At 33.8% G+C, this 13,214-nt stretch overlaps 1 protein-coding gene across 4 annotated transcripts in view; it reads left to right on the plus strand.

Moving 5' to 3' along the window:
* Positions 1-13,214, plus strand: part of AP3B1 (adaptor related protein complex 3 subunit beta 1) — a 143,879-nt gene that overhangs the window by 93,185 nt on the left and 37,480 nt on the right. For all 4 annotated transcript variants that reach the window (XM_085322106.1, XM_085322107.1, XM_085322105.1 and 1 more), the window contains exons 21-22: positions 3,216-3,288; positions 3,898-4,004. In XM_085322106.1, the coding sequence (XP_085178232.1) occupies positions 3,216-3,288; positions 3,898-4,004 (180 nt within the window). The remainder of the gene's footprint in view (positions 1-3,215; positions 3,289-3,897; positions 4,005-13,214) is intronic.

Here is a 13,214-nt window from a genome sequence, read left to right on the forward strand (position 1 = left end):
ATTCTGTACTTAACTCTCTCTTTTAAGATTATTGGGGTTTTTTAATTTTAATTTTATTCTATTTTGTCTGGGAAAAGTACTACAGGATAACATTTATTACCCTTTTTCAGTGTTGAAAGGAATCTGGTGTGGCTTTAAAATGTAAAAAATATATTCCCTCTCAAAGAGTTTTTTCCATTTGTAAAGATGAAGTACATAGTAAAATACTATCAGTGCAGAAATGGATTTTATTTTATTGAATTACTTACCAAGCTTTGTAATATGTACTTAGTAACTACCTTAGAATGGTAAAATAGATACTAGAAAGCCTCAGCTGAAGCCTGATTTGTGGTGTTTGTGACATTAAAGAATGTCCTATCATAAGAGTTTTCAGTGAACAGGTAAACAGAAAGAAAATTTTGTATGGAAAGCTTTATTTAAATGAAAGTAGTCAAATTCTGAACGAGACAAATCAATGTAAGCAGCTCTGTTGAATTTCTGGGACTTGGGGATGCGTCCAAAAATAAAGATGTGCCTGGTTAAGATGTGTCCTAAAATCTTTTGTCACCCAGCACGCTTTATTCTGACCCCTTAAATGGGAARGCGATACTAACAGAAAAGAAGGGGCTTGGTCACCGTCCCTTCTGCTCCTGCCTCGCTCTCCCCACCGTTCATCCTCAGCAGTTCGGTGCCGGAGCAGGTAGCAGCCCTTGGCTTTCTGACCCATTTCTTCTGACAAACGACTCGCCCAGTCATTTACGTTGTTACTGTATTGCTAATTCTATATTGTTACCGCATTGCCAAGTTTCACAACCTTTGATCTCGCTAAAGGTGGTTGCTTAGATGTTTAAAGAAGTCAGCTTGCTACATGTAGCGCTGTTCTTAAACCTGRCTCTGACTTTGGGGTTTTTTTCCTCTTAAACATCTTAGCCTAGCAATGCTGTCATTGGCAGCATATTCAGAATCGTCTTCCTTGTGCCTCTCGTGTGGGTGAGCCACTTTTCATAGAATTTAATTGGCTGCATAGTAAAAGGGAATGGAGAAATCCCATCTCTGCTGGGATGATTAGCAAATATAGAACTACAGCTTAAAAAAAAAAACCTTTGAACTTTAATCTTAAGTGAAGATAGAACTGAATCTTAGTGACAAGTGGAGGTAGGGAGGAAAAAAGGCAATTGAGCTTTTAAAATGTGTGTGTGTGTGTGTATATATATATATGTATATATGCAATTTCTTTGTGTTGTCTTTTGGTGTATACGAGTGTCTTAAATCTGTAGCTTAGCAAATTAAGCAAGGTGTGATTATATAATTACAGTGCAAGGGTTACAGATCATGCATTTCAGTGCTAAATATTCACCAAGCAGAGCTATAAAAACATTTGAAATGGTCTAAAACAATTGTCATGAAATGATTTATCTAACGCTTAACAGATGAGTAATTTGAGTAGTATCTATACCTTGTAGTATACCATTTATCCTTATTTTACAGGTGATATAAGTTAGCCAAAAGCAACTACATGACTTGCCAGTACTTACCCTGAAAGAGAAAAAGGAAGTCTGGTGCGCTGTGACCAATATAACTGTGGAGAACTAGTTCTACAACAGATTGTTGTTGATGGCTGATTTTGGACAAGGCATTTAAGGAATTAGCACTATTTTAAAAGTATTTTGTAATGTTTCCTTGATCCATAGGGGTATTTTAGGCCAAATAAAKCAGTGGTGATAGAACACTTGAATTGTGATGAGGACCATTCAAGTATGTGAATTAAGAAGTAAATAACCAAGCAGTAGTGGTTTCCATTCTGTTCTGTCCACCCCATCCTCCTTCTCCTAGAATACATAAAGAATATTTGTAATAATCATGCTAGTGAATGCTGCCTGTTTTGAGCCATGGTTTATTGGAAGAAAATGAAGAATAATGTCAGTTTATTGCAGATTAGGCCTGATAGTCATTGACATAAATAGCTCCCATTCAAATAGTGAGAATATAAAACTGGTTTTGCCCTTGTTCAGTGGAAGGATCCTTGGAATTTCCCCCCAAATTGGGGAAAGGAAAAAAAAAAGTTAGTATTTGCTTGAAACTGATCATGAGGGAGAGATGCTAGAAGAAAGGGAGTGTATTTTTTTAGAAAAGAGGTTGGGGATTTTTGGGGGATTTTTCTTATTTTAGTGCCAGATAAAGAAATTGATTCTAACCACTGAGCTTGTGAGAAGGACTCCAGGCTCCCRTAGGAAGTCCTGCATGCCTGAAAGAACTGTGATAGCTCGCAAGTAATGCTTAAGAAATAGAGGGCAGGGTGGGCATATGGAGTTTTACTGTTTTATTTAGATCTATTAATTTATTTAAATAACTAACAGAATAATTTTGGCTGTCATATGCTATTGAAAAGCAAAACTGGTGAATTGGAAGGTTCACGAAAGTGGAACTCCTGGAAGCAGTATGTTTAAGCTACTTGGAATATCTTGGGTTATGAGCAGTGTTTAAGGACGAAGGGCAATGGACAGTTTCTCTAAAAGGAAGACAAGGCTTTTCATCTGGAGAGTGACCCAGAGACACCAAAGACAGGAGTAGTTCTGCAGCTRATCCAGATGAAGAATACTTCAGAGTAGATAGGAATAGCATGAGGACAGACTGAGCATCCAGCAGTGAGGATGYTGTCCAGGTTCTGGCAAGATTCAGAAATTAATCCTTTTTACTAAACCACAATAYTGGCAGCTCATTTTGAGTTGCTTTCCGGCTGTGGCACTTAAATTTTATCCTGAATCTTCACWGACCAGATATGACCAACATTCATTCTTTTAGATATATTTATAACCTTTTATTTGGCTGTATCGAAACAAATTTTGTAGAAATGTTCTGTTTATCAAGTCACTGAGATCATTCTATTACCACTTAACCCTTTGCTTACATTTCTGCCAATCTTAATTTCAGAAATTCAGTTCAAAAGTTAAAAATTAAAATCTTTTATTGTGACAGAAACCAGCTTTTTTTATGTATGCCCAGTAATTAAATTCTGTTAAGAAACAGCAATATTAGTATTCAAGTCTATTTAGTTTGTTTATARAAAGAAATATTTCTCACCAGGTGAATTCTCTGAATGCTGAGCTCTAAAAATGGATTTTTTAATTATATTTATTCTGTTTTAAAACAGAAATACACTTTGCTATTATAGAAGTGTAGAATAACATTCTTTTGCTGATATGACAAAAGCTGAAATATTCATATTTTTTTGACAGAAAGAAGAAAAAACAGTACAAGACAGAAAAGCTCCAAATAAAAAAGATGTGTTTCTCTTAGATTTAGATGACTGTAAGTATCTTGATTAAAATCTCTTTTTTTTTAAAATGGGATAAATTCAGTTCAGTTAATTCAATGAAAATTTAAATGTCTGAAACAATTATTCATTTATCGTTCCAGTGTCTTAACACACAAATATGTATCACTCAGACTGTCAACTTATTTTTGAAGCATAATTATTAGAATACATAATTTTGTTTGTTTTAAAACTGAGAAACAATTTCAAAATTTGGAATATATTGGTATGCAAAACATCTGTTTTGAGAAAATTTTGTATGTCTGAACTTACTTTCTTTTCAAGTGAATTTGTTTCCTCTGATACCAATGGATATTTCTTTGACAATATCTGTGCGTTCTAACCTATGAATTAACAATACTTTTATAACAACGTGCTAAAAATCACAATTTTGAAAAACAGATTAAAATGTAATCTTGGAAGAGCAGAGTAAAGCTAGTAGAGTTTTTTTGGCTATGCCTTGTAGTGCAGTTCCTCAGATTTCATAAATGAGTTGGATCAAGATTTAGAATCTTTGTACACTTAATGAAAATAGCTTGTTGTCCTTCACAGTATTCTAAATTTCCGTAAAGCTAAGCATCATCTACTTTTTCTTTTATTTCTAGTCTCTCTTGTGACATCTCCTGTGGCAGTTCCTGCAGCAACTGTTTTGTCCCCRAGTTTAGCAGCAGACCTGGAGGGTTTAAGTCTGTCAGGTTCATCAGTCATTGATGTAAGTAGCCTTAAAGAAGGTGCATGGGAAACTTAACTTTTTTTTTTAAGAATACTTTCATCTGTGTAAGGTGCTGCAWGAAATTCTGGTTTACATGCAAGTTGGACAGCTTTTTCTGATGTGTAACAGTAACATTCTGAAAGGTGGAAGAACTATGAATACTGCATGTTTAAGAATGATGACATCAAAGGATTTTAACCTTCTTTTTCAATCGGGCTTTTTCTTTGCCTCCAATAAACTTGTATTCACAAATTAAGTATCCAAACCATGCAAATCTTCCAAATTCTCTTAATTGCTACAATATCGAAAAATAAACTACATAAAATCAAATATTGTTAATTCTTAACCTGCTGTTCTCCATACATGCCTTCAACTATGACATTTTGCTACTTACAAGTAATTTTTCATGAGTATACAAAGCATAGCCCCTGGGTGCAAATAAAAAGGGTATAGATTTACAATCAGTGGTGTATCAGTATGTGTCATGATTCATTCTGTTAGTGCTTTCTGCTTTGTAGCACTTTCCATTAGGGAATCTCAAAACTATAGGTATAATTAAGCTTAGCAAAGTCATGGAGGTAAAGGGCATTCCTTTGCTGCAGGAGAATAATGATTAGTGTTCTGGTTTTGTTTTATTTTATTTTTCTTAACTTTAATCATTTTGTGCATCCGTTTTAAATTTGCAGTTTAACAAGGAGTCGCACTGGTGCGACACAGGAGTAGGTAACCACAATTGCTATCCTTTAATGTTTTAACAGCTCAAAATGCAGGCTGTAATTTGTTTTCTTGGTAATGATTTGGCTTAAAARTGACTGTTTCTGCTTTACTTCAGAATTATCCTTTTTGAGGATAAGTTAAAGAGAACAGCTAGTAATGTTTAATACTTGAGAACAACCCTTATTTGTCCTTCATTCTTTCATCATCCACAATACATGAACACATTCCACTTCCTGCATACGTGTACTTGCTTTCCTTAGAACTGCTACAATTTCTTTGCAAAATTGCTGTCCTCCATCTTCCTGAAGGTAGTTTGAAAAAAAACAGAAGCATGAGATAGGAGGAGCTAAAAGGCACAGGCTAAGCAATGGAAGAAGTTCTGCATAAATGAGTTGATTTCGCAAAATGCGTCTTTCTTGATACTAAAAAGTTCTGCTTAAAATGCACAGCCAGAAAAGGAACTAGAACATTTCTGCATACTTCCAGCTCGGAAAACTATCCAAAGTCATGTAAGAAATAATTGTTGCTGTCTGCATAAAGATTACCTGTGTAGGGCCATATACTGTTTTCAGACCTATATACTTTACTCTTGCCATTGATGAGAATTGTAGACAGATGTGAGGTTATTCTGCTGTGTTTTGTGCTTCAGGAAGCAACAAAATTTAAACACTGAGATTGAATGCTGTTCTTTCAAATGAATTCTGTAAATTGTAAAGTCYTGCATGCAAGTAGTTAAATAACTGTAGTCACATGTTGTTCAGTACCATCATGTAATTTTCTAAAAATGAATATATAAAAATGGCTTTTAGGACTTTGTGGGGGGAATATGCCTCTTAAAATAGTATTTTGAATTTAATCTGTGACTGCTAGTTCTAAAAATAAGGATAGTTGTCATACTTCAGAAAACTTTTTTTCCTTCAGTGGGAGAGAAAATGAATTTAACTGTAGGACACATGCCAAACTAATAGTAAGAAATTAATTTATTACTACGCAATGGGGAGCATGGAGTAAAAATAGATAAGTACAGTATATGACCCTAATATCAAAGAAATGTAGCAGCCACTTATCTTGGAATATGTCAGACAGTCTATTATTCAAATCATTCGGCACTGTAATTGAATACAGCTTTTATAAACCTTATCTCTAAATTCATAGCTGCTGAACATTATAGAAAGTATAAATATGACAATTGTTTTACAGTAATACTATGAGTCTCTTTAAACCTATAAAAACAAAATATCCTTGAATAAAACTGCAGTGTACAGCATGATGCCTTGTCTGTCCTGCAACTCATTTGTTTTAATGATTTAGATGTGTATGTATAATACACTTCCCTCACATGCCTGTGCACACACATACACGTACGCCTGTTACAATTTGTTTCTGAACAAACTGTAACATCCTAAGTATGTAGAGCCCAGAGCGCACTGTTTATGGTAATTCAGTAATAAAAAATTATATATATRTTAAACAATAATGAGAAGGAAATACTGCTTTAGTAGCAAGAAATTTGTTGTGTCTCAGGATCATGTTAGCACAAGGGAGAACCAACCATTGGATACAAGCTCCAGTGGTAGCATCAGCTGAATGGAGCAAAAATGGAAGTAGCATATGGTTGTGACAAAGCAGCATAGATTGAGATAAGTAGGATTTGAGGAGAGGAGATTGGATCTGTTCCCCTCCCTCCCTCYCTCTCTCTCCAACCCCCAGTGGGATAATTTGGGGGAAAACATCAAGGGTGACTAGCAAGAGAAGTTTGTGATAAGCTTACAGCAGAAGAGGGGAAAGTTCTTGATGCTGTAATGGAGAGGTACTTGCAGAAAATACATTTGATGTAATAATTGAGTATTGTCATTAAATATGCATGTTGAATTACAGCATGATTGTAGAAGTGGTACTGCTTTACTTGCTAGGTTTTTTGGTGTGTTCAATGTATTCTTTTAATAATAACAATTATCAGCAGTGTGTTTTTATTGTTCTGTACTACTCAAAGTTCCAGGAAATCATACTGCTTTCTGTCATGTGAATCCTCTACAAAACTTTTGATTAAAATCCAATTTGAGAACTTAAAGTGATGATGCATAGAGCAGAAAAAATAGCATTTGATAAAAGTCGAGGTTGAGCTGCAGAAGTGTCAAACCAGGTGATAAATGCGTTTAATTACAAATTTAGTGCACTTATTCATTGAGAAATACTAAACATGAGCTACCTCAATGTTCAGCTGGAGATCTCTTCAGAGTAAGAGCACAACTTAAATGGTATTTTAATATCTCAATTGCCAAGGTAGTTTTTACAAGAGAGAACTTTTTTTTATCATTTTAGATTACTTTCAAGCTATTTCTAATACCCACTCTAGCAGGTGTTTAAAAAAAAAAAAAAAAAAAAGTAATGATTTGCTTTTTCTTGGGTAAGGGTCACCTGGTAGAATTACTGGGAATACGGGAACTACAGTAATGGATTAGACTATTGAGCTTGTCTGGTATGCAGCCTCTAGCAGAGATTAGCGAGGGGCTTATGAATTTGCAAAATCCGACAGTGGAGAAATAAATAATGGTAGTCCTTCCAAATAGTTATTGGCTTGTAGTCTACTTCATGAGTTTTATTGTTTCAAAGCTTTGTTAGCACCAGTTATTATATAACTGGATATATTTATTGATCATATAAGCTCTGGCCTGGGTTCTTCCTGGGTGAATTGGAATTACCTCAGGAATGGCTTCGCCATCCGAGGAGACTTAAACTCGATTATTTTTTGAAACAGATGTAATGCAGTCTGCTGCTATCACAAGTAATTGCATCTGATGGCTCGAATAGTTTCTTCCCATTCTTCTGCTCTGTGTTCTCAGAGATACTTAAATATTTTAACAACCATTGACTGAGTGATTGTTTTTTAGTATCTTGGTTTACATTTTTTGTAAATATATCCAGTCCCACTAAAACTTTTTTACTTAGGCAAAAGATGTTTCCTATGTATCARTATGGAATACCAGCCAGATTTTATTTTAATCAGATGTTTTTGTGGTTTTATGTTAGGATAACACATGGTTATGGTATMCTGCCTTGATACAATTTTGTGGAACAGTATGAAGTATCTGTGTTGCCTGCATTTTTCCCTACTTGGTGCTGTAGGAGCATTGTAACTAGCATAGGGTTTAACTAGAACAGATTTTGTGAATGTCTTGTTAGTAGGGTGCCTGGAAAGGTCCGTGTCTGTGAAGTAAGTGAAAAGGTGTAGCCTTGAATTTAAGAGTTAAAAAGCAACTTTCTCTGAGTGCTGCCCAACATTCAGCTCTGCGCAGCCGATTAGGTGTGACTGATGCTTGTGGGAAGGCAGAGCGTGCTCCAGTGGATACAGAACTGGGTGTTACATATGGAAAATGAGTTCTATTTTTGGGTTACTACTTGCTGTGTGATCTAGAGGGAGTAACTTAATCTTTTAGTTCTCCATCTGAAAAATGAGGATAATGATGCTTACTCACCTTGGGAAAGCACTTTGAGATCTACAAATGCATGTAGCAGCTCGTCACGAGATATTAACCATTGCCAAGACAGAAGGAAGAGTAAAACAAAGACCTTTTAAATAATTAACTTTACTTTTTCCATGCTTATCTAAATTTGCTGGGTATTCTTTAAATGGCAGCATATAATATTCATTAAGTCAAATATTTGAAAGTTATAATGACTTTCCAGAAATCATTTCCACATACTTTTGGAATTTTTAAAGTGAAAGCTTCATAGGTTTTTAAAAAGTTTTTATAGCTTTTTTTAAATTATCTTTTTAAAAGTGTCATTTCACCTTTAYTTTTTAATTAGAAATCCATTTGTCATTGGCACACGTATTCTTAATGGTTTTAATTTTTAAGCCTTAAAAATCCCCCTCATGTTTATTAAATACATAAGTATTAAAAGAGCACTATGTTTAAGAATTAAGAACCTTCAAATTTTTCTTTTCAAATAAATTTGAGAATTTAATTTGGAAATATGGGCAATTTGAGCATTCCGTCTTCCCAGTCAAAAACAAATTCCTGATACAAGACACGAGCCCAAATAGAATATGCCTTGTCTGTATTKAATTATTATTGTGTATAGTCTCATAGATTGGGTTGAAACTATTGTGTTTTAGCACTACATGTTCTCTGGATTGGGTCTTAAAGTATATAATGTGTTAATATTGACAACTTGTATACTCACTAATTTATATACTTATTAACTAGATCTGCTGATTCARTGCTATTTGTTGTTTTGTTTTGAATGGAATTTTAATCTTGGAGATCAAAATATGTTTGAATATTGCATCTAAAAAATAAAAAGTGCTAAAATGACAAACTACAGAAAATTAGAATATTAAAAACATATCTATAAAATAGAAATTTGTGGGCTTTTTGCAAACAAACCCCTTTAAATAARGGTTACTCTGRTGAGACCCTTATAGTCCTCTTTTGGCCTGCCATTAAAAGTAATATTTTTTTCTTGCAACTAATCCAATTTTATTGAGAATTAGATGCCTAAATCTATGAGAGAATTCAAAGTAATGTTTCTTTTCTTGCCAACGTAATACATATATACGTATATATATAGTCCTTAAAATAGGACTGCTGAAAACATGATGTTAGGTTTTTAAAAACAAATGTGTAGTGCATAGAGGTGATTCCCAAAGTTATTCTTTAAACATATAATGGTAACATATATAAAGTAAAGCATGTCTGTATGTGTGTTACGCTGTGTAACTCAGAGGAGAGGGGGAAAAAAAGCTGTATTTTTGTTTTATTTTGTYAATAAAACCTAGCTCTTAAAAATTTCAACCACATCTTTCTAAGGTAACATTTACCTCCTCACATCTTTAGCATCTATCAGACATGACATGGGACATATTCATTGACCCTAAAAATTTTCATCAGTCTCATGCACTGGAAGGGGGCAGCCCCAGCCAGACAAGAGGCTCATTTCAATTTTAACGGCTGTAATTAAAGGTTAATTCACTGAGTCAGGATTAACGAGGAAAGTACAAATGATAGGCAAGCAGCTGCCTTTATAATACAGGATTAGAACAATGCAATTACAATATGAATTAGAAAAAATCAACTTCCTGAAAAGGTTCTGTAATGAATGAACTGCATTTYTCTGTTCTTAATTGTGGTACTTAAACGTGAAGACTGTGAAGCACTGTTTTTTGTTGTTGTAATAACACTTGATCCACAGTGTGTATAATAAGATGGCATGCCAACTACAATAACAGCAACTGATATATTGTTATATTTAATACTGTGGTGTACTGAAACTTCAGGCTCTTTTTTATATTACATGTGCTATTCACAAGATGATGGCTTAAACCTGTATGACTGAAGATTTACTTCTCTTTACTCTTTTACGGTTGCTTATTTTAATCAGTTTCTTTAGAACAACTTTAAAATTATACTGTATTTTTTGAAAACACTGGCTTAGATGTATCCCCTTACCGTATCCCAATGTGATAATCTTAACATCTGATAAGTCATTTTAGTTTATTAAATCAATATTTAGTGTTTCAGATGTATTCTGACTTTAGCATGTTATTGTCATTATGTGCATACTGTAGTTTCATCAGTCTGTAAAATTAACAAAATTTGAAAGTATAGTTAATGCCTTTGAACTGYCTCATCTTATGCAGTGCTAAGGAAATAGGAAGTACACACATAAGGGTAACAGTAACTTGCCAAGTAGTGATTACCTATTTTAAGTCTGTTCTTAGGAGTTTTTGTTAAAAATGACTGACTTGTAAATAAACATATCAAGTAGAAACAGTTATAAAGAAGAGAATTTTATAACATTAAATTGAAGCATCAGGCGACTGTCACTTCTGGACTTTGAAGCAGCCAATAACCATGGCCAAAAGGTCTTGAAAATTACCTGTGTATTGAAATAAGTAGTTTGAAATTTTTCAGAAACTCCTATTGTCAGTTCCCATTTGTACAATCCGTTCACTTGTCTTTGTCTTTTTTAAACTTTAGRGATTCAATTTCTGAGGAAAACTGTCTAAAAATCTAAAAACAATTACACACATATCTAATATTCTAGGAAGTATATGCAAATATATGTGTTTTAATTTTCAAAAGTAATAATACTTCATAAAAATAATTAGGAATCTACTCTGAAAACTGAGCTTATATGAAAGAACTGTGTGTCTTTATCAATAGTTTTTGAGTTGTGCTAAAGTATCATCTGGATACTGAGATACAGCTTAGTGTATATACTTTAAATCAAACAACCCAGTTATATTTTCTTGGAAATGAATATTAGCATGTAAATATTTGAAAGTTACGTGTCTTATGTTATATAAAACTATCAGCATTGTACTGTTATGATAATAAATTGTTATGGCAATGTAGATTTGCTTTATAAAACTTAGGTTTTCTCTAATAACAGTTAGGGAATGTTTTGTCTACTGCAGGTAAAAAGTATGTAGTGTAGCACTGGTATTTAGATTATTCCAGGTATTGTTTGACTGAAAAGCTGGGGCAGCATGCGTTTCTAACAATATTTTGACATTAAAAGCTCCAAGAAAGCTCCTTTTGGTGTGGGCAGTTGATAACTTTTCATTCATAATTAGCTCATAGAGAACCGAGAGACATTTCAGGGAAATTGAACTGTCAGTGGGTAGAAACAAGCATTTGACCTCATCACATTGAGTGGGGCCCATCATAATTTGTTCATTTGGTGCCCATCAGCCCAGCCTCATCTCTCATACGGCACCTCACTGACCTTCCCTCTCCAATTCCACTCAGTTCAGCTTTAATTATGACTCTGCAGACCCGAAGAAATATTGCAGCTTGCTCTCAAAAACCCTGAACTGCCACTCACCAAAAGATTGGTTTTTAACAGGTAATAAATGCCCAAAGGAAATGGTGCTGTGTCCCACACAGAGTAAAGCAGCTTTTTTTTTTTTTTTTTTTTTTTTTTTTTGGGGGGGGGGGGAGAGAGATTTTTCTGTCTCTCAATTGTCACTTTCCTTGTGAAATTTTTATTTCATGAAGAACATAGAGAACATAGTAGGCTAGCTCCAGTACCATAAGAACAGTTTTGTTTTCTGTAATAATCTTCTAAGAAAGTAAGTTTTAATTATTCTGTTAACCCAGAATTGTATTAAAGTAGCCAGATATTATTTAAAAACCGAAAATGATTGTAAAAGAACATGTTTTTAAATGATCATTACTGAAAAGCTCTGAAATATAGTCTGAAGCATGGAAAATGAATTTATTCCATGATAAGAAAAATAACCGAGATTCACTTATAACTGTTGGCAAATTTTACTAAAATGATGATCATAGTGTAAACAATTTCACTGCATGACACCTGCAGAAGAGCTGTTGTTTGTCAGCTACGAGTATATATTATTTAATAGTTTTGCAAAGTAAACTATTGGAAAGCACAAGATATGTGGAAATAAAATACAAATCGCTACTAATTTTAAATGTGTTGTTCCATCTTACAAAAGAAAAAATTATTCTCATAAATTTCTGAGCAAATAAAAATATTCAAAACTCCGGTACTATAGAGTGTATCCTTGTGGTGAATGTTAAACTGTCAGCAGGATTTTCAGGTCATTTGACAAAAAGGATACAGGTGCAGTAGCTAGCAGTGAAGGTGACTGCTAGTTTCATCAATCACTTTGCCTTTCTTTAAGTTGATACATAATGGACCCCTTCAATCAGTTTCCTTGTTCTTTGTCACTTGTTTAGGAAGAAGAAAAAAGAGGGTGGAAAGGCTGGACTTTAAAGTCAAGGTTATAAAATGAATTGTTACTTATTTACACAGGGTAAGGAGGATAAGTCAGTGTGAGAAGGGGCTCTTCATAAAATGTCGAGTTTGTCAATGGGTGATAATATGCAGTTTGAAGCTTCATGCAGACCTTGAACAGTGACAGTGCTTGTCAAAGCAGTGATTCTAAACAAGAATTTAAAATTAAGACATTGTTTAGTGACAGAGACACGACATGTGCCAGAAAATGTGCTAATAAGTGTTCACTTTATTTTCAGAGGGTCACAGTAAATGATGATCCGATGACAAAGTTTGTTTAAACACAAGAACAGAATCATAATAGAAATAGAATGTGAATTTATACAGCTCCTAGGAGGCTGTTGATATACTTTTGCTTGCCTAACATATATTAACTATACAGAACTGTTACATACTTGTAATAGAATAAAATTAACGCATTTTTTTTATTTGGAGTGCAGCAAGAGAATGTCTTTTTTGCAACCTACCATGTTGTAGCTATTTACAATATTTCATATTTTTGTGCAGTATCATGTATAAAATTGATACCATAGAAAACTAAATATCCTGAGATTAAATCAATTCCTTTGCATTTTGTCATCTGCAGCACATCATTATCAGACTATTTTGAGTATCTGAGGACTGTACATTAGTCTAGAAAGAAGAACTCTTACCTCAAAGTTATTAAAAAGAACTTTATATTCTGTACATTCAAAGATTGATGCTATTGTATATTTTATTTAA

This window comes from Rhea americana, unplaced genomic scaffold (assembly GCF_003343005.1).
Source record: "Rhea americana isolate MKP2758 unplaced genomic scaffold, rheAme1 scaffold_74, whole genome shotgun sequence".
NCBI classification, from domain to species: domain Eukaryota; kingdom Metazoa; phylum Chordata; class Aves; order Rheiformes; family Rheidae; genus Rhea; species Rhea americana.